This window comes from Rana temporaria, chromosome 2 (assembly GCF_905171775.1).
Source record: "Rana temporaria chromosome 2, aRanTem1.1, whole genome shotgun sequence".
Taxonomy (NCBI): Eukaryota; Metazoa; Chordata; class Amphibia; order Anura; family Ranidae; genus Rana; species Rana temporaria.
Window position 1 is genome coordinate 533,871,583 of NC_053490.1, and position 23,477 is coordinate 533,895,059.

Consider the following 23,477-nt stretch of genomic DNA (forward strand, 5'->3'; position numbering starts at 1 on the left):
ATATATGAACAAAAAATGACATAAGTTCAATGAATAATATGTCCCGCCACAAAGGCAAGTAAATAAATTCTCCCAGGTGATAAACTCAATCCACAAGGAAAAGTGCTGGACAGAAAGATCCTCCACCAACAATATAAAGGCCTCTTACCAAATAAAATTGATCTCCGGTTTAAGAGAGATCAAACAGCGCATAAGAGGCATGAATGGATATCCCATAGACAGCAATGGACAGCAACAGCGGTGAAATCCTAGTGACTTGTCTTTACAGATACGTCTCTCGATAGGTCATCCAGGGATATAAGAAACAAAAAGACCTCACATAGCGTAATTCCGTCTTGGTTTAATATCGAAATCAATAAAATTACACTTACATGTCAGTGTAGACAAACGAATAAAATGTGAGCCGGCCCGCTCAATACACAGCCTGTATCAGGTAAACACTACGCGGTGACGTCAGCACGCCGCCTCCCAACGTTTCGTCGCAATCGGACTTGATCACGGGGTCTATGGGATATCCATTCATGCCTCTTATGCGCTGTTTGATCTCTCTTAAACCGGAGATCAATTTTATTTGGTAAGAGGCCTTTATATTGTTGGTGGAGGATCTTTCTGTCCAGCACTTTTCCTTGTGGATTGAGTTTATCACCTGGGAGAATATATTTACTTGCCTTTGTGGCGGGACATATTATTCATTGAACTTATGTCATTTTTTGTTCACATATCACTTATTTAGCGCGATCTCTTCCTTTTTTGCATATATGATAGTGTGGTATAACACTTTTTGATCGCTGCTTTTCTTTTTTTCTTTTTTTCACTGTAAACAAGCGCAATATTTTTTCTTACACACACATTATATATATATACACATACACACATACACACACACTGGGTCAATTTGGACAGGATCCAATTAACCTACCAGCATGTCTTTGGTAGGTTAATAATAAAACATCTCACCTACTTCTGATGTCATTATCCATACTGGGCAATTCTGACAGATTATTATCAATTCACATGTGAAAAAAAACAAAAAAACAAACAAGCAAACACAAAAGCATATAATTATATTATATAAGAAAAAGAGAAAAAAAAAAAAAAAAAAAAAAACGCACAATAGAATTATATTTAGGGTTGTCCTGATACCACTTTTTTGAGATAGAGTACAAGTTCCGATACTTTTTTTCAAGTACTCGCCGATACCGATATTTTTTTTTTTAATGTCATGTGACCGTGGCAGTATTTAATTTTTTATTTCTTTTACAGTGATTTTTTTATTTTATTTTTTTTGGGGGGGGGGGGTGGATTGTCAGTGTGTTTTTTTTTTACATTTTATTTTTAAAAATATTTATTGCAATTTTGTTGACTCTGTTCATTCTGTTCACCCCCCCCCCCCCCCCAAAGAAAGCATTGTAAAAATATATATATATTAAAAAAACTGACAGTCTAAGCGTCAGTACTGCATATTGGTGCCACTGTCAAAATAAAGGTATAAAAAAAAGTATCGGTACTTGTACTAAAAAAAGTGGTATCGGGACAACCCTAATAATTATTATTAATAATTTAATATTAAAGGAGTTGTACAGGAAAACATTTTTTCACCTTAATGCAATCTATGCATTAAGGTGAAAAAACATCTGATGCTGCCGCCCGAGCCCCCGTTTTACTTACCCGACCCCTCAAAAGTCTTGCGCTCGGTCCCGAGATGCTCTTTGCCGCTCAGCCTGGCCGCTGATTGGCTAGAGCGGATGGATTGAGAGCAGTATATATATTTTTTATTATTTTTATTATTATTATATATATTTTATTATTATTATTATTAATAATATTAGTATATTATTAATAATAATAATAATAATAATAATAATAATAATAATATTATAATTATATAGCACAACACATGAAAATACATTTCCTAACATTCCTTTTCCCATTAATGCCAAACTTTAATCCACACACCCTCACCGGCCACTTTATTAGGTCCCCCTTGCTAGTACCGGGTTGGACCCCCTTTGGCCTTCATTCTTGGAGGAATAGATACAACAAGGTGTTGGAAACGTTCCTCAGAGATTTTGCTCCATAGTGACATCACATGATGACATCACACAGTTCCTGCAGATTTATCGGCTGCACATCCATGATGCTCTATCTAATGGATGAGATGTGGTGAGTGTGGAGGCCATTGGAGGACAGTGACCTCGTCCAGTGGTGAGATGATTGGAGGACAGTGACCTCATTGTCCAGTGGCGAGATGATTGGAGGGCAGGGACCTCATTGTCCAGTGGTGAGATGATTGGAGGACAGGGACCTCATTGTCCAGTGGTGAGATGATTGGAGGACAGGGACCTCATTGTCCAGTGGTGAGATGATTGGAGGACAGGGACCTCATTGTCCAGTGGTGAGATGATTGGAGGACAGTGACCTCATTGTCCAGTGGTGAGATGATTGGAGGACAGGGACCTCATTGTCCAGTGGTGAGATGATTGGAGGACAGGGACCTCATTGTCCAGTGGTGAGATGATTGGAGGGCAGTGACCTCATTGTCCAGTGGTGAGATGATTGGAGGACAGGGACCTCATTGTCCAGTGGTGAGATGATTGGAGGACAGTGACCTCATTGTCCAGTGGTGAGATGATTGGAGGGCAGGGACCTCATTGTCCAGTGGTGAGATGATTGGAGGACAGTGACCTCATTGTCCAGTGGTGAGATGATTGGAGGACAGTGACCTCATTGTTCATTGGTGAGATGATTGGAGGACAGGGACCTCAGTGTCCAGTGGTGAGATGATTGGAGGACAGTGACCTCATTGTCCAGTGGTGAGATGATTGGAGGACAGTTACCTCATTGTCCAGTGGTGAGATGATTGGAGGACAGGGACCTCATTGTCCAGTGGTGAGATGATTGGAGGACAGTGACCTCATTGTCCAGTGGTGAGATGATTGGAGGACAGTGACCTCATTGTCCAGTGGTGAGATGATTGGAGGGCAGGGACCTCATTGTCCAGTGGTGAGATGATTGGAGGACAGTGACCTCATTGTTCATTGGTGAGATGATTGGAGGACAGGGACCTCATTGTCCAGTGGTGAGATGATTGGAGGACAGTGACCTCATTGTCCAGTGGTGAGATGATTGGAGGACAGGGACCTCATTGTCCAGTGGTGAGATGATCGGATCTTTGTGACATGGTGACATTATCCTGCTGGGAGGAGCCATCAGAAGATGGGGAACACTGTAGTCATAAAGGGATGGACATGGTCACCAACAATACTCAGGGGGACTGTGGTGTGTAAATGATGCTCACTTGGTAATAAGGGGTCCAAAGTGTGCCAAGAAAATATCCCCCCCCCCATTACACCCCCACCACCAGCCTGACCCGGTGATACAAGGCAGGATGGATCCATGTGCCAAATTCTGACCCCACCATCTGAATGTCGCAGCTGAAATCCAGACTCATCAGACCAGGCAACGTTCCTCCAATCTTCTATTGTCCAATGTTGGTAATCCTGTGCCAATTGTAGCCTCAGTTTCCTGTTCTTAGCTGATAGGAGTGGCACCCGGGGTGATCTTCTGCTGCTGTAGCCCATCTGTTTCAACATTCGATGTAAAAAAGGGGAACCTGATAGTCAAATGATCTGCATCACCAACTAGTCAAAAATCCCCTAAATATGTGAACCTGTGAGGTAAGCACAAATACATAGACCAAAAATAATCAAATAGAGGTCTATATGATAATACCAAGAAAATAATATCAATATTTACAGTGCTGAAAACAAATAAAATAATGTGCAAAGATAACGTGTAAGTGATCAAAAAGGACGAAGTCCTTCACAAAAAGCAAGCATAATAATAAATTGCAACAGAAAAAAAGGGGGGTAAAAAACCCCTTAAGTGATTCAGTGACTAGATAAGTCAGTGAGCGTGACACCATAACAGTGTTAAAGGAAACCAAAGTTTTTTTAGAATGCACATAGGATCTTCAATTGTTGGAAATGGGACCACAATCTTCAAGACATATAACAATCTTCACATCTGGGCATTGATAAAAGGGTGGGTACTCTTACCAGAAAAGGTGGACCCTCAAACTACACCATACGGTGGGAGGGTCATTAGAGCTTGTACAGACTCGCGTCTGGATCTGGGAGTCTCTCCTTCAGATGGTCAGAACCAAAGATAGCCTCAGGTGTGCTCGATTGTCCAAGACAGAGTAGCTGAAATCAACTCATCAAACTTGTTCCAGATATCCCAATAGTTATGCAAAGAAAAAACATATAGAGGTGCTCCTCATAGTGTAAAAAAGTTTTTTATTTGCACTCGTATGGCAAATTTCAAAATTAAAATCAAAATAATGAAAAAGGCTTACAAAGCCACACTGCAGGTAAAAACGAACAGCAAACTAAAAAATCCAGAGTAAAAAAACCACAGCAAACTGGTGTAATAGCAGCAGACACTCTCACTTCAGATGGATATGAGAGAATTTCCAAAAAAGTCAGCAATGGAGTTTAAATAGAACTATCACCCGACCGGTTTCGTCTCGATAGGACTTCAACTGGGGTACTGATAGTCTACCAACTCCACTGCAATAAATACCTGTTCATCCAGATCCGTGACCACCAACACCTGGTCCCCCTCGTTACACTGGCGTGCGCTCCATATGCAGTAACGAGGTCACATTGTGCGTTGCAGAGACCGGAAGTAGTCATAGGCAGACGCTGATAGAGCTAAAAAACTGTCCATCATTATGCTGGCAAAAGGATAGGAAGACGCATCTATCTGAGCCAGCCAATGGGCGACGGCACAGGCAAAAACGCGATGACGTCAAGACGTCAGCGCTGCGTCCCAGGATTATTCACAGGCTGTGTGGTTAGCCAGGTCTCACCCCTCTCCACCAATGAGAATGGCAAGAGAATGGAGGTGTGTCAAACCGTCAGTCATACTCATCGACACTCCCATGTCTTAAAAAGCGTCAGACACATCAGCGCTGCGCTTCAACTTGCGTTCCAGGGAGTCATTCTTCAAGCAGTATTATCTGCAGAGAATGTAATGAATCATTTGTGTGCTAGCGAGAGACAACTATTCCAAAAAAAAAAAAAAGGGGGAAAAAACGGATCATTCCTGGTCATTCCCACAAGCCCAAAGTGAAATATATTCCTAGATTATATTAAAATTAAAATATGTCAGCGTCATGGGGGTTGGGAAATGGTAAAGCACGGAAATGGATAAACAGAACATCTAGCAATCGTATCTAAGCATAGATCTCCAAAAAAAGGAAAATACATACATAGATATTAGTGAAACGTTCCAAAATACATTTGTTGAAACCACATACAGTATATATGTATCAATAATATGAACAAAATATCAGAAAAAAGAAAAAAGAATATATAGAAATGTATAAATATAAAGGTTAATCTGTATAAAAAATCAGCAGTTTCTGATATCAAGTTATGTACCTTAAATGATCACCCTGATCAGGATTGATTTATGAACGCATTTACGTCCCATTCGACGTTCAGTCCGAATGGCGCGTAACTTTTGAGCGTGTAGATCCAGAAGACCTCTAATTTAGAGACCCCTCTGATAGAAGGCTCACCTCTCCAGTGGGGAACAAATTTATCGATGATGGCAAAGGTGGTACCCTCCAGTTTTTTGTTATGTACCTCAAGATAATGTCTTGGTACTGTATGTTTATCACAACCCTTGAGGATTTTCGCAACATGCTGAACGTCGAATGGGACGTAAATGCGTTCATAAATCAATCCTGATCAGGGTGATCATTTAAGGTACATAACTTGATATCAGAAACTGCTGATTTTTTATACAGATTAACCTTTATATTTATACATTTCTATATATTCTTTTTTCTTTTTTCTGATATTTTGTTCATATTATTGATACATATATACTGTATGTGGTTTCAACAAATGTATTTTGGAACGTTTCACTAATATCTATGTATGTATTTTCCTTTTTTTGGAGATCTATGCTTAGATACGATTGCTAGATGTTCTGTTTATCCATTTCCGTGCTTTACCATTTCCCAACCCCCATGACGCTGACATATTTTAATTTTAATATAATCTAGGAATATATTTCACTTTGGGCTTGTGGGAATGACCAGGAATGATCCGTTTTTCCCCTTTTTTTTTTTTTTTGGAATAGTTGTCTCTCGCTAGCACACAAATGATTCATTACATTCTCTGCAGATAATACTGCTTGAAGAATGACTCCCTGGAACGCAAGTTGAAGCGCAGCGCTGATGTGTCTGACGCTTTTTAAGACATGGGAGTGTCGATGAGTATGACTGACGGTTTGACACACCTCCATTCTCTTGCCATTCTCATTGGTGGAGAGGGGTGAGACCTGGCTAACCACACAGCCTGTGAATAATCCTGGGACGCAGCGCTGACGTCTTGACGTCATCGCGTTTTTGCCTGTGCCGTCGCCCATTGGCTGGCTCAGATAGATGCGTCTTCCTATCCTTTTGCCAGCATAATGATGGACAGTTTTTTAGCTCTATCAGCGTCTGCCTATGACTACTTCCGGTCTCTGCAACGCACAATGTGACCTCGTTACTGCATATGGAGCGCACGCCAGTGTAACGAGGGGGACCAGGTGTTGGTGGTCACGGATCTGGATGAACAGGTATTTATTGCAGTGGAGTTGGTAGACTATCAGTACCCCAGTTGAAGTCCTATCGAGACGAAACCGGTCGGGTGATAGTTCTATTTAAACTCCATTGCTGACTTTTTTGGAAATTCTCTCATATCCATCTGAAGTGAGAGTGTCTGCTGCTATTATACCAGTTTGCTGTGGTTTTTTTACTCTGGATTTTTTAGTTTGCTGTTCGTTTTTACCTGCAGTGTGGCTTTGTAAGCCTTTTTCATTATTTTGATTTTAATTTTGAAATTTGCCATACGAGTGCAAATAAAAAACTTTTTTACACTATGAGGAGCACCTCTATATGTTTTTTCTTTGCATAACTATTGGGATATCTGGAACAAGTTTGATGAGTTGATTTCAGCTACTCTGTCTTGGACAATCGAGCACACCTGAGGCTATCTTTGGTTCTGACCATCTGAAGGAGAGACTCCCAGATCCAGACGCGAGTCTGTACAAGCTCTAATGACCCTCCCACCGTATGGTGTAGTTTGAGGGTCCACCTTTTCTGGTAAGAGTACCCACCCTTTTATCAATGCCCAGATGTGAAGATTGTTATATGTCTTGAAGATTGTGGTCCCATTTCCAACAATTGAAGATCCTATGTGCATTCTAAAAAAACTTTGGTTTCCTTTAACACTGTTATGGTGTCACGCTCACTGACTTATCTAGTCACTGAATCACTTAAGGGGTTTTTTACCCCCCTTTTTTTTCTGTTGCAATTTATTATTATGCTTGCTTTTTGTGAAGGACTTCGTCCTTTTTGATCACTTACACGTTATCTTTGCACATTATTTTATTTGTTTTCAGCACTGTAAATATTGATATTATTTTCTTGGTATTATCATATAGACCTCTATTTGATTATTTTTGGTCTATGTATTTGTGCTTACCTCACAGGTTCACATATTTAGGGGATTTTTGACTAGTTGGTGATGCAGATCATTTGACTATCAGGTTCCCCTTTTTTACATCCTTTTAAGGGTTTATTCACTTTGGGCGCTACATTTATTTTCAGCATTTCTTACTTAGTATCCACTTTGTTATGTTGGCTGCCTGACTCACGACACTCAGTGGCTTGCGCAATATTTTTTATTGTTATTATTTCAACATTCGATGTGTTGTGCGTTCAGAGATGGTATTCTGCGTACCTTGGATGTAACGAGGGGTTATTTGAGGTCCTGTTGTCTTTCTATCATCTGCCCATTCTCCTCTGACATCAACAAGGCATTTTCCTCCACACAACTGCCACTCACTGCATATTTTCTCTTTTCCTCACCATTCTCTGTAAACCCAGAGAGATGGTTGTGTGAAAATCCCAGAAATACTCAGACCAGCCCCGTCTGGCACCAACAACCATGCCACGTTCAAAGCCACTTAAATCCCCTTTTTTTCCCCATTCTGATGCTCGGTTTGAACTTCAGCAAGTCGTCTTCACCACGTCCAGAAGCCTAAATACATTGGGCCGGATTCAGCAAGAATTTACGCCGGCGTCTCTATAGATACGCCGGGTAAATTCAAAGCTGCGCCGGCGTATCTTCTTTCTGTATTCAGAAAGCAAGATACGCCGAAATTAGGCCAAGATCCGACTGGCGTAAGTCTTACGCCGTCGTATCTTAGGGTGCATATTTACGCTGGCCGCTAGGTGGCACTTCCATCGTTTTCGCCGTAGAATATGCAAATTACCTAGATAGCCGATTCACAAATGTACGTGCGCAAGGCGGAATTTTTTTACGTCGTTTGCGTAAGGCTTTTTCAGCGTAACGTTTCTCCTGCTTCTATGAGGCGTACGCAATGTTAAGTATGGCCGTCTTCCCGCGTTGAATTTAGAATTTTTTACGTCGTTTGCGAATAGGGCTGGATGTAATTTACGTTCACGTCGAAACCAATACGTCCTTGTGCCGTACTTTGGAGCAATGCACACTGGGATATGTACACAGACGGCGCATGTGCCGTTTGTAAAAAACCGTCAATCACGTCGGGTCACCACCCATTTACATCAAACATGCCCCCCCTCATCCTCATTTGAATTAGGCGCGCTTACGCCGGCCCCATTTACGCTACGCCGCCGTAACTTAGGAGGCAAGTGCTTTGTGAATACAGCACTTTCCTCTCTGATTTACGGCGGCGTAGTGTAAATACGATACGCTACGCCGCCGTAACAATGCGCCCGGCTACCTGAATCCGGCCCATTGAGTTGCTACCATGTGATTGGCAGATTAGAAATTTGTGTTACCAAACAACTGAACAGGTGTATCTAATAAAGTGTCCGGTGGGAGTATATCCGTACGGTCGGTGGGAGGGGTTTAAGCTAAAATCCTAAAAGCCGATTGGTTTCTATGCAGAGCTGCACCAGATTTTGCACTCTCCAGTTTTAATAAATCAACCCCCCCCCCCCCATTGTGTAGAGAAGATGAAGTTGTGTTTTGTGATACAGTGAAACCTCGGATTGCGAGTAACGCGGTTAACGAGCGTTTCGCAATACAAGCATTTATTCTTTTTTTTTTAATCCTGACTCGGTTTGCGAGTGTTGTCTCGCACCTCTGGCATTTGGCCAGAGGTGCGGGGTTGCTGGAGCCGAGCAGAGCCAATCAGAGCGGTTCGGAAATACTCCGTTCCTGAGCCTTTCCGGCGCCCCCCACCTCTGGCTACATGCGGTATTGCATGCCATTGAAGTCAATATGGAACAAATTATCTTAGTTTCCACTGACTTCTATGGGGAAACTCGCTTTGATATGCAAGTGCTTTGGATTACGAGCATTCTCCTGGAACGGATTATTCTTGTAATATATTATTAATATTGTGAAAATACTCTTCCAATACCTCCATCATCAGGGCCAGTCGCCTCTCCTCCAGCGGATCGGCGGCTCCTCCATTTTGTTTCCTCCACTTCTTCTTTAGGGATCTCTTCTGAAATTCCCACTGCGCCAGCCGCTGGTTTTTAGATTTGTGGATCTCGTGTCTGTGAGCCTAGAAACCGATAAAAATGGATTAAAAACAAAAAACATATAATCTTGGAATGGTGAATTTTCCCCTTTTTGTTCCATTTCCTGACCTACACTAACCCACCCTCTCCAGGATGTGTACTTACCTCCATCCAATGGCAGTGGACTCCAGTGTTTGTTTACATCCAGCCATGGGATTAACCATTTGCCGACCAGCCGCCATAGGTTGGCTCCCCTGCACCAATCGCTGTACGGCTCTTTAAGAAGGTAGAGGGGGCGCACGCGTGTGATGTCGGAGCTGCTGCGCGTGCCCGGCACCCACCATATCCACCGGGCGATAGAGAGAGAGAGAGAGAGAGAGAGATCGATCTCCTGTTCCTAGTACTTAGGAACAATGATCGGTCTCCTCCCCCAGTGAGTCCCATCCCCCCACAGTTAGAACACACACAGAGGGAACACATTTAAACCACTTAGGACCGCCTCCTGCACATATACGTCGGCAGAATGGCACGGCTGGGCACAAGCACGTACCTGTACGTCCTCTTTAAGTGACCAGCCATGGGTCGCGGGCGCGCGCAGCCCGTTCCAAAGCTCTGTGACCGTGGCACCCGATCGCCGCCGGAGTCCCGCGATCGGTCCCCGGAGCTGAAGAACGGGAAGAGCTTCCCCGTTCTTCACTGTGGCGCTGTCATTGGTCGTCTGTTCCCCCGATATAGGGAAAGGCGATCAATGGCGTCACAGGTCCAGCCCCGCCCCCCTACAGTTAGAAACACATATGAGGTCACACTTAACCCCTTCAGCACCCCCTAGTGGTTAACTCCCAAACTGCAATTGTCATTTTCACAGTAATCAGTGCATTTTTATAGCATTTTTTGCCGCAGTCACGGAAAAAAAAAAAATCGCTGATCGTCGCCATTAGTAGTAAAAAAATTAATTATTAATAAAAATGCAATAAAACTATCCCCCATTTTGTAAATGCTATACATTTTGCGCAAACCAATCGATAAACGCTTATTGCAATTTTTTTTACCAAAAATACGTATCGGCCTAAACTGAGAAAAGAAAATGTTTTTCTTTATATCTTTTTGGTGGATATTTATTATAGCAAACAGTAAAAAATATTGTGTTTTTTTTTTTTAAATTGTCGCTCTATTTTTCTTTATAGCGCAAAAAGATAAAAACCGCAGAGGTGATCAAATACCACCAAAAGAAAGCTCTATTTGTGGGAAAAAAATAGGACGCCAATTTTGTTTGGGAGCCACGTCGCACGACCGCGCAATTGTCAGTTAAAGCGACGCAGTGCCGAATCGCAAAAACTGTCCGGGTCCTTTACCTGCGTAATGGTCCGGGTCTTAAGTGGTTAAAGGGGTTGTAAACCCTCAGAATTGTTCCCCTTAATGTATTCTATGCATTAAGGTGAAAAACCTTCTTTACTGCAGCAGAGCCCCCCTTATACTTAACTAAACCCCATAATTCCCGCAACGGGAAGGAGCACACCAGCTCCGGCCGGTGTCTCAAGTCCCGGTTGGATAGATTGATAGCAGCCATTGGCTCCCGCTGCTGTCAGTCGAATCCAGGGGGGCGGTGCTGAGTCCTGCTGTCTGTGCCAACAGCAGGACACGGAACGCGCCCACACGGGTGTCCCGTAGGAGAGCGCTTCGCTGACGGGACACTCGAGAATAGGAGGAGCGTCGCTGAGGGACCCCAGAAGAGGAGGATCGGGGCCACTCTGTGCATAATCAACTGCGGAGGTAAGTATAACATGTTTGTTTAAACCCTGAACCTTAACAACCCCTTTAACCGATCTATCGCCCCCCTAGTTTTGACAGGTATGTGTCCCCACTTCCAGGGGACCTTGGCGCGATGTGGTATGTCCGAATTCTGGCCCCCCCTCCTCCTTCCCCAGCCGCCGAACCATTCAGAAAGCGCAGCGCCCTTCACACATACGCAGTAGGGAATCGGCTGTAAAGCCGCAAGGCTTCACTGCTGGTTTCCCTTACAGGATATGGCAGCGGAAGCACCCGAGAGGAAACATTGGTTGCGGGTGCCGACATCGCTGGATCCCTGGACAGGTAAGTGTCCGAATATTAAAAGTCCTCAGCTATAGGATGTGTGGGGGGACGCCACTTTAAACTTGATATGTGATAATAATAATAATAATAATAATAATAATAATAATAATAATAGATCTCAGCTCACATAAATCACACAAATCCTGTGAAGAGGACTACAATCACTCACCAGCTCCTCTGGGGTGGCCCGGTGTACATTGAGATCTTGAACGGAGCTCTAAAAACACAGCAGAGTGAAGGGTCATTGATGACATACATATCCTGCATATACTGAGTGTATGGGGGGAGGGGGGAGGACGGAGGGGGGAGGACGGAGGGGGGGAGGGAATAGCACAGACAGGAGCGGTGGGGGAAGTCTCAGCATTTTCACAAGTTTTGGATCCCATTGGAGGAAAGTCTTAACCACTTAAGGATCCCTTCACGCCGATATACGTCGGCAGAATGGCACAACTGGACACAAGCACGTACGTGTCTCTTTAAGAGCCCAGCCGTGGGGTTACGAAACTCCGTGGCCAGGCGCCTGCGGGACCCGATCGCCGCCAGGGTCACACGATCGGTCACAGGAGCTGAAGAACGGGGAGAGGCGAGTGTAAGTCTCCATTCACATCTAGGCGACAAAACGCCGGACGCTTGTGCCGCTAGAGGGGAGAATTCCCATTGCTGTCTATGGAGATGGTTCACATCTGAGACGCCGTACGCCTGTCGCCTGAAAAAAAGTCCCGGACCCTTTTTTTCAAGCGACATTGGCGTTCGCCCATTGACAGCAATGGGAAGAATAAAAAAAAAAAAAAAAAAAGATACACTATCTGCGGCAAAATACGCCGCGTACGCGGCGTTGCTTGTCGCGGAGATGTGAATGGAGCCTTAACACAGCTTCCCCGTTCTTCGTTGTGGCAGTGTTCGTCGGTTCCCTGATATAGGGAAAGATGATCAATGACGTCGCACGTCGAGCCCCGCCCCCTACAGTTAGAAACACATATGAGGTCACATTTAACCCCTACAGCGCTCCCTAGTGGTTAACTCCTAAACTGCAATTGTCATTTTCACAGTAATCAATGCATTTTTATAGCACTTTTGGCTGTGAAAATGACAATGGTCCCAAAAATGTGTCAAAAGTGTCTGATGTGTCCGCCATGTCGCAGTCACGAAAGAAAGAAAAAAAAAAAAAAAAAGCTGATCGCCGCCATTAGTAGTAAAAAAAAATTATTAATAAAAATGCCAAAAAAATATCCCCTATTTTGTAAACGCTGTAAATTTTGCGCAAACCAATCGATAAACGATTATTGTGATTTTTTTTACCAAAAATAGGTAGAATACGTATCGGCCTAAACTGAGGGGAAAAAAAAAATTATATATGTTTTTGGGGGATATTTATTATAGCAAAATGTAAAAAATATTCATTTTTTTTCAAAATTGTCGCTCTATTTTTGTTTTTAGCGCAAAAAATAAAAACCGCAGGGGTGATCAAACACCACCAAAAGAAAGCTCTATTTGTGGGGAAAAAAGGACGCCAATTTTGTTTGGGAGCCACGCCGCACAACCGCGCAATTGTCAGTTAACCACTTAAGGACCGGACCAATATGCTGCTAAATGACCCAAGGGGTTTTTACAATTCGGCACTGCGTCGCTTTAACAGAAAATTGCGCGGTCGTGCGACGTGGCTCCCAAACAAAATTGGCGTCCTTTTCTTCCCACAAATAGAGCTTTCTTTTGGTGGTATTTGATCGCCTCTGCGATTTTTATATTTTGCGCTATAAACAAAAATAGAGCGACAATTTTGAAAAAAAACAATATTTTTTACTTTTTGTTATAGGAAAAATCAAATAAACTAAATTTTAGTCAAACATTTAGGCCAAAATTTATTCAGTCACATGTCTTTTTTTTTTTTTTTTTTACTAAAAATAGCTACCTAGCGGGAACAGCGACACTAATACAGCGATCAGAAAAATGATCGCTTAGTGACACTGGCAATAGGGAGTGAAAGGGTTAACTAGGGCGGTGATCAAGGGGTTAAAACTTTATTAGGGGGGGGGGGTACGGGGCTACCCTGAACTAGGGGTGTAACGGATCGTCACCGATCCGTGATCCGAACGGGCCACCCCGTTCGGATCGGCACACCCCGCGATCCGCGGAGCGCTCCGGAGCCTAGGCCTAGGAAAGTCCCCGGCTTCGGCCTAGCTCCGGAGCGGCGGCCAGTCTGCTTGCCAGAGCCCAGCGTGACACGCCTCCCCGCCTCCCCGGGGAGGCGTGTCACGCTGTGCACTGGGCTCTAGCAAGTTGAATAGGAATGTTAGCAGTGAAGCACTGGTGTGAGAGGAGGGGGGGGAAAGGGGGAAAAAAGAGCACAATAGCAATTCACAGGGGTGGATTAAAGAGGAAGCAGGTGAGGCTGTTTGGGACTTAAAGTACAATCTTGATGTTTTTACAGCAAAAATATATATATATATTTTGCTGTAAAAACATCAAGATTGTACTTTAAGTCCCAAACAGCCTCACCTGCTTCCTCTTTAATCCACCCCTGTGAATTGCTATTGTGCTCTTTTTTCGGATCAGCAAAAAAAAAAAAAAAGGTTCCTTTTTTTAATTGGTCCAAATATATATATATATATATATATATATATATATATATATATATATTTTTTTTTTTTTTTGGACCAATAAAAAAACGGACCCTTTTTTTTTTTTTTGCTGATCCGAAAATGATCCGATCCGTGACTCCTGATCCGAGGATCGATCCGATCCGTGAGTTTTTTGATCCGTTGCACCCCTACCCTGAACCTAACACTAACTGCCTGTCACACTGACACTAAATGCAGTGATCAGTATATATATGATCACTGCATTCAGTGACACTGTGACAGGGGGGTGGGGGGGGTTAAATGTGCCTATGTGTACTGGTGTCAGTGTAGTGTTGTGCAGACTCACTGTGTGATGTGATCTCTCCTCAGCGGCGGTTGAAAATACCAAAATACCGTGGAGAGGAGAGATCACATCACTTCCTCCTCCTGTGTTTACACAGGAGGAGGAAGTGACATGCAGGGGGAGCGCGCGGATTGGCTGAGAGCGATCTGGAGGGGGCGGACAAAAACGAACAGCCGCCCCCATATCCCGGATCGCTCGGACAGCCACTGGGACCGCCGCATGTACCGTGGGGGGGTCCCGATCGGACCCCCGACCCACGTCTAGGCAGGGACGTACAGGTACGCCAATGTGCCTGTACGTGCCATTCTGCCGACGTATATGTACATGCGGCGGTCCGGAAGCGGTTAAAGCGTCGCAGTGCCGAAACGCAAAAAGGGGCCAGGTCCTTAACCTGCATAATGGTCCGGGTCTTAAGTGGTTAACCTAGCTGGTACTTCCAGGTATGGAGGAACATGCGACTCACCCTTGTGACCGTTCTGGGCCAATCAGGGGAGTCCACAGTCCTGTGTTAGTTACAACTACAGCAACCGGCAACCAACACAAGCCCCGCCCCCCTTTCTGAATAGAACACGCAAGCATTGGTGCCTGGGCAAGCCTGCAATAAGAAAACCTGTTGCTGTGCTCTGCATGGGTAAAGCAATGCAGGGCAAAGCGAAGATTAAAAACGGAACCCCCCAAAAATTCAGCCGCTTTGTAAAACGTTCTGGAGAACTATGGACTGGATCCAACGAGGTGCACGCCACCTTGTGGACTTATCTTTTCAATTAAAGGGGTTGTAAAGGTTAAAACAAAAAAAAAAAAAAAATCCCTAAAATGTCTTCCTTTACCTTAGTGCAGTCCTCCTTCACTTACCTCATCCTTCCATTTTGCATTTAAATGTCCTTATTTCTTCTGAGAAATCCTCACTTCCTGTTCTTCTGTCTGTAACTCCACACAGTAATGCGAGGCTTTCTCCCTGGTGTGGAGTGTCGTGCTAGCCCCCTCCCTTGGACTACGGGAGAGTCAGGACGCCCACTAACACACAGCTCATTTCTCGATCTGCAAAGTAGAGAGCGTCCTGACTCTCCTGCTCGCCCCCTCAAGAGTCTTTCTCCACACCAGGGAGAAAGCCTCGAATTACTGTGTGGAGTTACAGACAGAAGAACAGGAAGTGAGGATTTCTCAGAAGAAATAAGGACATTTAAAAGCAAAATGGAAGGATGAGGTAAGTGAAGGAGGACTGCACTAAGGTAAAGGAAGACATTTAGGATTTTTTTTATTTACCTTTACAACCCCTTTAATAGTTTTTAACAGCACATTTTACAAAGCCTTCTGTGAATGGACAGCAGAAGGTGGGGGGGGGGGGGCAGAGATGCTGTGTGTGAGAACACAAAGGGGGTTATTTACAAAAAGGAAAATCCACTTTGCACTACAAGCGCAAACTACAAGTGAAAAGTGCACATGAAATTGCACTGAAAGTGCACGTGGAAGTGCAGTCGCTGTAAATCTGAGGGGAAGATCTGAAATGAGAGGGAAGCTCTGCTGATTTTATCATCCAATCATGTGCAAATTAAAATGCTGTTTTTTCTTTTTCTTGCATGTCCCCCTCAGATCTACAGAGACTGCACTTCCCTCAGATCTACAGAGACTGCACTTCCCTCAGACCTACAGAGACTGCACTCCCCTCAGACCTACAGAGACCGCACTTCCCTCAGATCTACACAGAGACTGCGCTCCCCTCAGACCTACAGAGACTGCGCTTCCCTCAGACCTACACAGAGACTGCACTTCCCTCAGACCTACAGAGACTGCACTCCCCTCAGACCTACAGAGACCGCACTTCCCTCAGATCTACAGAGACTGCACTTCCCTCAGACCTACAGAGACTGCACTTCCCTCAGACCTACAGAGACTGCACTCCCCTCAGACCTACAGAGACCGCACTTCCCTCAGACCTACAGAGACTGCGCTCCCCTCAGACCTACAGAGACTGCACTTCCCTCAGACCTACAGAGACTGCACTCCCCTCAGACCTACAGAGACTGCACTTCCCTCAGACCTACAGAGACTGCGCTTCCCTCAGATCTACAGAGACTGCGCTTCCCTCAGACCTACAGAGACTGCGCTCCCCCTCAGATCTACAGAGACTGCACTTCCCTCAGATCTACAGAGACTGCACTTCCCTCAGATCTACACAGAGACTGCACTTCCCTCAGATCTACACAGAGACTGCACTTCCCTCAGATCTACACAGAGACTGCACTTCCCTCAGATCTACACAGAGACTGCACTTCCCTCAGATCTACACAGAGACTGCACTTCCCTCAGATCTACAGAGACTGCGCTTCCCTCAGATCTACAGAGGCTGCGCTTCCCTCAGACCTACAGAGACTGCACTTCCCTCAGACCTACAGAGACTGCACTTCCCTCAGACCTACAGAGACTGCACTTCCCTCAGATCTACAGAGACTGCACTTCCCTCAGACCTACAGAGACTGCACTTCCCTCAGACCTACACAGAGACTGCACTTCCCTCAGACCTACAGAGACTGCACTCCCCTCAGACCTACAGAGACCGCACTTCCCTCAGATCTACACAGAGACTGCGCTCCCCTCAGACCTACAGAGACTGCGCTTCCCTCAGACCTACACAGAGACTGCACTTCCCTCAGACCTACAGAGACTGCACTCCCCTCAGACCTACAGAGACCGCACTTCCCTCAGATCTACACAGAGACTGCGCTCCCCTCAGACCTACAGAGACTGCACTTCCCTCAGACCTACAGAGACTGCACTCCCCTCAGACCTACAGAGACTGCACTTCCCTCAGACCTACAGAGACTGCGCTTCCCTCAGATCTACAGAGACTGCGCTTCCCTCAGACCTACAGAGACTGCGCTCCCCTCAGATCTACAGAGACTGCACTTCCCTCAGATCTACAGAGACTGCACTCCCCTCAGACCTACAGAGACTGCACTTCCCTCAGATCTACACAGAGACTGCACTTCCCTCAGATCTACACAGAGACTGCACTTCCCTCAGATCTACACAGAGACTGCACTTCCCTCAGATCTACACAGAGACTGCACTTCCCTCAGATCTACACAGAGACTGCACTTCCCTCAGATCTACACAGAGACTGCACTTCCCTCAGATCTACAGAGACTGCGCTTCCCTCAGATCTACAGAGGCTGCGCTTCCCTCAGACCTACAGAGACTGCACTTCCCTCAGACCTACAGAGACTGCACTTCCCTCAGACCTACAGAGACTGCACTTCCCTCAGACCTACAGAGACTGAACTTCCCTCAGACCTACAGAGACTGCACTTCCCTCAGACCTACAGAGACTGCACTTCCCTCAGATCTACAGAGACTGCACTCCCCTCAGACCTACAGAGACTGCACTTCCCTCAGACCTACAGAGACTGCACTTCCCTCAGATCTACAGAGACTGCACTTCCCTCAGATCTACAGAGACTGCACTTCCCTCAGACCTACAGAGACTGCACTTCCCTCAGATCTACAGAGACTGCGCTCCCCTCAGATCTACAGAGACTGCACTTCCCTCAGACCTACAGAGACTGCACTTCCCTCAGACCTACAGAGACTGCACTTCCCTCACATCTACAGAGACCGCGCTCCCCTCAGATCTACAGAGACTGCACTTCCCTCACATCTACAGAGACTGCACTTCCCTCACATCTACAGAGACGGCACTCCCCTCAGACCTACAGAGACGGCACTCCCCTCAGACCTACAGAGACGGCACTCCCCTCAGATCTACAGAGACGGCACTCCCCTCAGATCTACAGAGACGGCACTCCCCTCAGATCTACAGAGACGGCACTCCCCTCAGATCTACAGAGACGGCACTCCCCTCAGATCTACAGAGACTGCACTCCCCTCAGATCTACAGAGACTGCACTCCCCTCAGATCTACAGAGACTGCACTCCCCTCAGATCTACAGAGACTGCACTCCCCTCAGATCTACAGAGACTGCACTCCCCTCACATCTACAGAGACTGCACTCCCCTCAGATCTACAGAGACTGCACTCCCCTCAGATCTACAGAGACTGCACTTCCCTCAGATCTACAGAGACTGCACTTCCAAGTAGTTTGCACTTGTAGTGCAAAGTGGATTTGCCTTTTGTAAATAACCCCCCAAAGCCTTTCCTGTCAGCTATTTCTCTGCTCTCGGTGCTCAAGAATCGGAAGTTTACATAAGACAACCAGGAAGAAATATTGTTCAACACAGGAAGGGACCAGGACACCTCATTTCTGGCAGGATCAGCTTGTATTTTCTGCATTTGCTGTAAAGGTTATTAGCTTGGGGGGGGGGGGGGGTTTAGTTATCCTTTAAAGCAGGGGTCTCCAAACTTTATAAACAAAGGGCCAGTTTACGGTCCTTCAGACTTTAGGGGGGGGCAGACTAGGGCCGCTGGGAGTAGAAAATGTCCAGTGGGGGTAAATAATACCATATCTTTGGTGTCAGGATGAGGACTAATGCCCCATCGTTGGTGTCAATGAAAGAATTGATGGTGCCAGTTGGAGGGGTAGTGCCCCATTGTTGTCAGCAACAAGAATTATGCCCCATTAGAGTCGGATGGAATAGTGGCCCATGGGCCGCATTAAGGCACGCAAAGGGCCACATTCAGCCCCAGGGCCGCAGTTTGGAGACCCCCTGCTTTAAAGGAAGTGATTATCAATTCTTCAGATATCACAGAACGGGAAATTATTCTCTGGAAGTCAGTAATTCTACACTGTATAACCTGCAGCCCCGGATCCCGGGGGGGTCCCCCCAAAACACTCACATCCCACGCCTGCCGCACTTGTGTCCTCTTCCTATTGGTGGTTTTCTTCACACCGGGGCGACCGTACCGCACAGACATCTGTCAGGAGGAGAAATGATCGGCATTATTCCAGCACAAAGCGACTTCTGATCCCTCCACCTGACACCCCACACTTACCAGCCCCCCCCCAATACACGCTCGGGACACCCCTACGCTCGGGACACCCCTAATACATCCCAATCACACCCCAAGATCTACAAACCCCCCCCCACACCCATCACTGACATCCTCAGAACCCCCGACACGGGATAGAAGAAGATCCTGGACTGCCGCACTCCTTAAAACGATGTCTTTATTGTACAAATGAAATCCAACAAACAACCAAAGCGATGCAGGAAAATGAACAACAAAGAAAAAGGCGACATGTTTCACATCATGTGGTGCTTACTCTTATCTAGAAGAATCACACAATGGGAAACATGTCGGCCACCTTTTTCCTGTTCACTTCATTTTCACTGCATCGCTTTGGTTGTTTTTTGGATTTCATTTGTAGAACTAGAAAATGCATTTCCTGCAGAAAATACGTGGGAATGCTGAATTGCTAAAGCTAACTGGATGAATAGCTTAAATCCGTAAGAAAACGTCGAAGTGAGAATCAGCATTCCCACTAATTACCATCTTTTAAAAAGTAATTACCTTTTGCAGGAGCTGCACCATAAAATTGCCCCGTAAAATGTCTACCATCAAAACTGCCCCCATCAAAATTTCTCCCATCATATTATCACCAACAAACTACCATCAAATTGCCCCCATCAAACATTGCCCCCATTCCATTGCCCCATCAAACATTGCCCCCATCAAATACTGGCCCAACAAAAACTGCACCATTAAAATTGCCCCCATCCTATTGCCTCATCAAAAAGTGCCACATCCTATTGCCTTATCAAAAAGTGCCACATCCTATTGCCTTATCAAAAACTGCCCCATCAGAAACTGCACCATCAAAACCCCCATCCTATTGCCCCCCATCAAAAACTGCCACATGCTCTCATTGACTTCAATGTTAAACAAAAAAAGTGTTAAAAAGAAAAAAAAAAAAAAAGTATAAATAGTAGAAAAAAAATAAGTTGAAGAAGTCCCATCATTAGCTGAAAGCTGAACATTTTAAAATGTTGAATGGTTTTAATAGCTGAAAGTATGCAGAAGTTATGCAGAGCCAAAAAATGTACGGAATAAAATTTTAGTCAAAATTAAAGATAAATAAAAAAACGAATAACAATTGTGGGACTGCTGAAGCATTCCCACTAAATATAAATGGTTTTGTATTTATTTATTTATTTATTTTTTTAATCGGTCTTTTTAATTTTTTTTTTACAAAAAATAAAAACCGCAGACGTGATCAAATTTCACCAAAAGAAAGTTCTATTTGTGGAAAAAAATGATAAAAATGTCATTTGGGTACAGCGTTGTATGACCGCGCAATTGTCATTCAAAGGAGTGAGAAAGCTGAACATTGGTCTGAACAGGAGGGGGGTTTAAGTGCCCGGTAAGCAAGTGGTTAAGAAAAATCGTCTTCTATTTTTGAGTCATCAAGAGATTTAAAAAAAACAACAACTCATGATAACTCAGCAAAAAAAAAAACGGACAATTTCTTTTTAAAGCGGGGGTTCACCCTTAGAGGGCACTTTTTCCCCTTAGCTTCCTGCTCGTTTTCTCTAGGGGAATCGGCTATTTGTATTAAAATATGTGCAGTACTTACTCGTTTTCGAGCTGCATCCTCTTCCGTCGCTTCCGGGTATGGGCTTCGGGAATGGGCGTTCCTTCTTGATTGACAGTCTTCCGAGAGGCTTCCGACGGTCGCATCCATCGTGTCACGATTTTCCGAAAGAAGCCGAACGTCGGTGCGCAGGCGCAGTATAGAGCCGCACCGACGTTCGGCTTCTTTCGGCTACGAGTGACGCGATGGATGCGACCATCGGAAGCCTCTCGGAAGAATGTCAATCAAGAAGGAACGCCCGCTCCCGAAGACCCATACCCGGAAGCGACGGAAGAAGATGCAGCTCGAAAACGGGTAAGTACGGCTCATATTTTAATACAAATAGCCGATTCCCCTAGACCGAACGAGCAGGAAGCTAAGGGGAGAAAAATTTTTTTTTTAGAAATGGGTGAACTCCCGCTTTAAAGGAAAAAGCCTGACAGGTTCTAATAATCCCTCTCCACTCCATCCAGCACTAAAAATAAACAGGATTTCCTTTATTTATAATGTAACAAATGGGGGGGGGGGGGGGGGGGGAAATTGGTTTGGCAGTTAAAGGGTTAAAAATAAAATATATATGATTTCGTAGTGAAAGGGTTAAAAATAGAGAAATAATTGGGGTGTAATAACAAGAAAATAAAAGAAATGAAAAGATGTTATCAGAAGAATAGAGATCTTTAGTTCAGCCATGGGACTGAAAGGGTTAAATCTCATTCACAATAACATCTTAAAGGAGCTGTACCCCTATTAGATCCGAATACTGATCCTACAAGCTGAATTCACAAAGTTCAAAAATAAGGACGTGGCTCCTTTAAGAAAAATTGGCAGTTATTTTTTTTGCCGAGTCATGAGATTTAAAAAAAAAAAAAAAAGGTCATTGTGATGTCATAGCAAAAAGGTCTTTGTGATGTCACAGCATGAGCCTGAGTCTGAGCGAATATAAGGCGGTGCGGAGGGAAGACAGCAGTCGCTGAGTGTTCACTGACCAGTGAAGACGTGTTTCTAATCTCTCCTGAGATTTATCTTGCGATTTGATTAGATTTCATTGTGATTTCTATTCTTGTACATTTAAAGAGTGTTTCTTTATTTCTTAATAATGAGACAATTTAAATGTAAAAAGCTTTTTTCTCTGAAAAACACCAAAGAGAAAGCCAGCAAAGGAAGGGCAGCTATGGAAGGAGGTATCAGTGACCAGCCTGCAGATACCCCCAAAAAGCCCTCCAAAATGAAGAAGACCCGGGCGTTTGTACGCGGCTGTTTCAGAGCCGTTGTTGGATGTTTCGGGTCCGGCTGTAAAGCCAATGGACATCACCGGGATACAGACACCGAGATTGGTAAGTACTATGTTTAGTGATCGATACAAAATGTACTCTGGATAAGTCACCTCCACTCATCGATCGAAGGCTCCTTCACTCCAAAATGATTCCTTTTCATAGAATTTTAGAACAGAAGGAGATATTAAAGTGATTGTTAAGCCTCTATGTGATCTTTATATCCTCCCCTCTGTCAGACACAAAGCTGCATCCTAGTGCCTGTGTGTTATTTAAAAAAAGAACCGGTTTCTACCGGTTTAAAGAGGAAGGAAACCCATAGAATTAACAGTTTCAAAAAACATTTCTATTCCTGGCATGCTGGGAATGCCAACTGTCACATTTATTGTGTGCTCAAACTGTCATAACGGATCACATGTGTGGCATTATGGCAGTTGAAGATTAAACAGAGGCCAAGATGGATACATTGCAATATAAGTAGAAATGTTTTTTTGTCTATAGAGCACAGGCACTAGGATGCAGCTTTTTATGTGACAGAGGGGATGAACAGATCAGGGATAGTGAGAGATGACATGCAAAGAGGGGGAGGGGGAGGAGACACAGGGAGAGCTGCAGATAGTAGCGTATGATGGAGACATGTACAGGGAGGGTGAGGGGGGAGGAGGAGACATAGGGAGAGCTGCAGATAGTAGCATATAATGGAGACACATACAGGGAGGGTGAGGGGAGTTTAATAATAAGTAACAGAAGCCCTGCAGATTACTCCCCCACGCATGGAAATTAAGAATCAGTTCCCTTTCTTAAACCATTAATTTTAGTGGGTCGGCATAACTGCCAGGCAACTAGAATTTTTATAGGAAGGCCACCATTCGTGATCCCTGTGTCCCGGTCATGTTGGGTTTATTTATTGTCCCTGGCATTGGAATTTTGAACTTTTCTCTGTATAATTTGATTTTGTATAAATATATATATATATATATAATGTAGGTGAACGTGCTAAACCCGATTCTTCTTTCTTTATTGCAGATGTACGCAGTATTTACTGCAGAGACAGCTCACAAGGCAGGACTGCCCTAGTGAGCGAGA

The 23,477-nt window shown here is 44.6% G+C and overlaps 1 protein-coding gene across 3 annotated transcripts in view; it reads right to left on the reverse strand.

Moving 5' to 3' along the window:
* SPICE1 (spindle and centriole associated protein 1) overlaps positions 1-23,477 on the reverse strand; it is an 89,461-nt gene that overhangs the window by 46,925 nt on the left and 19,059 nt on the right. For 2 of the 3 annotated variants that reach the window (XM_040339162.1, XM_040339161.1), the window contains exons 2-4: positions 19,386-19,463; positions 11,841-11,888; positions 9,478-9,624 (exon numbers count right to left, since the gene is read on the reverse strand). In XM_040339162.1, the coding sequence (XP_040195096.1) occupies positions 9,478-9,624; positions 11,841-11,888; positions 19,386-19,463 (273 nt within the window). Of the gene's footprint in view, positions 1-9,477; positions 9,625-11,840; positions 11,889-19,385; positions 19,466-23,477 lie in introns of all 3 variants that reach the window. The other variant, XM_040339163.1, reaches the window with a different exon arrangement.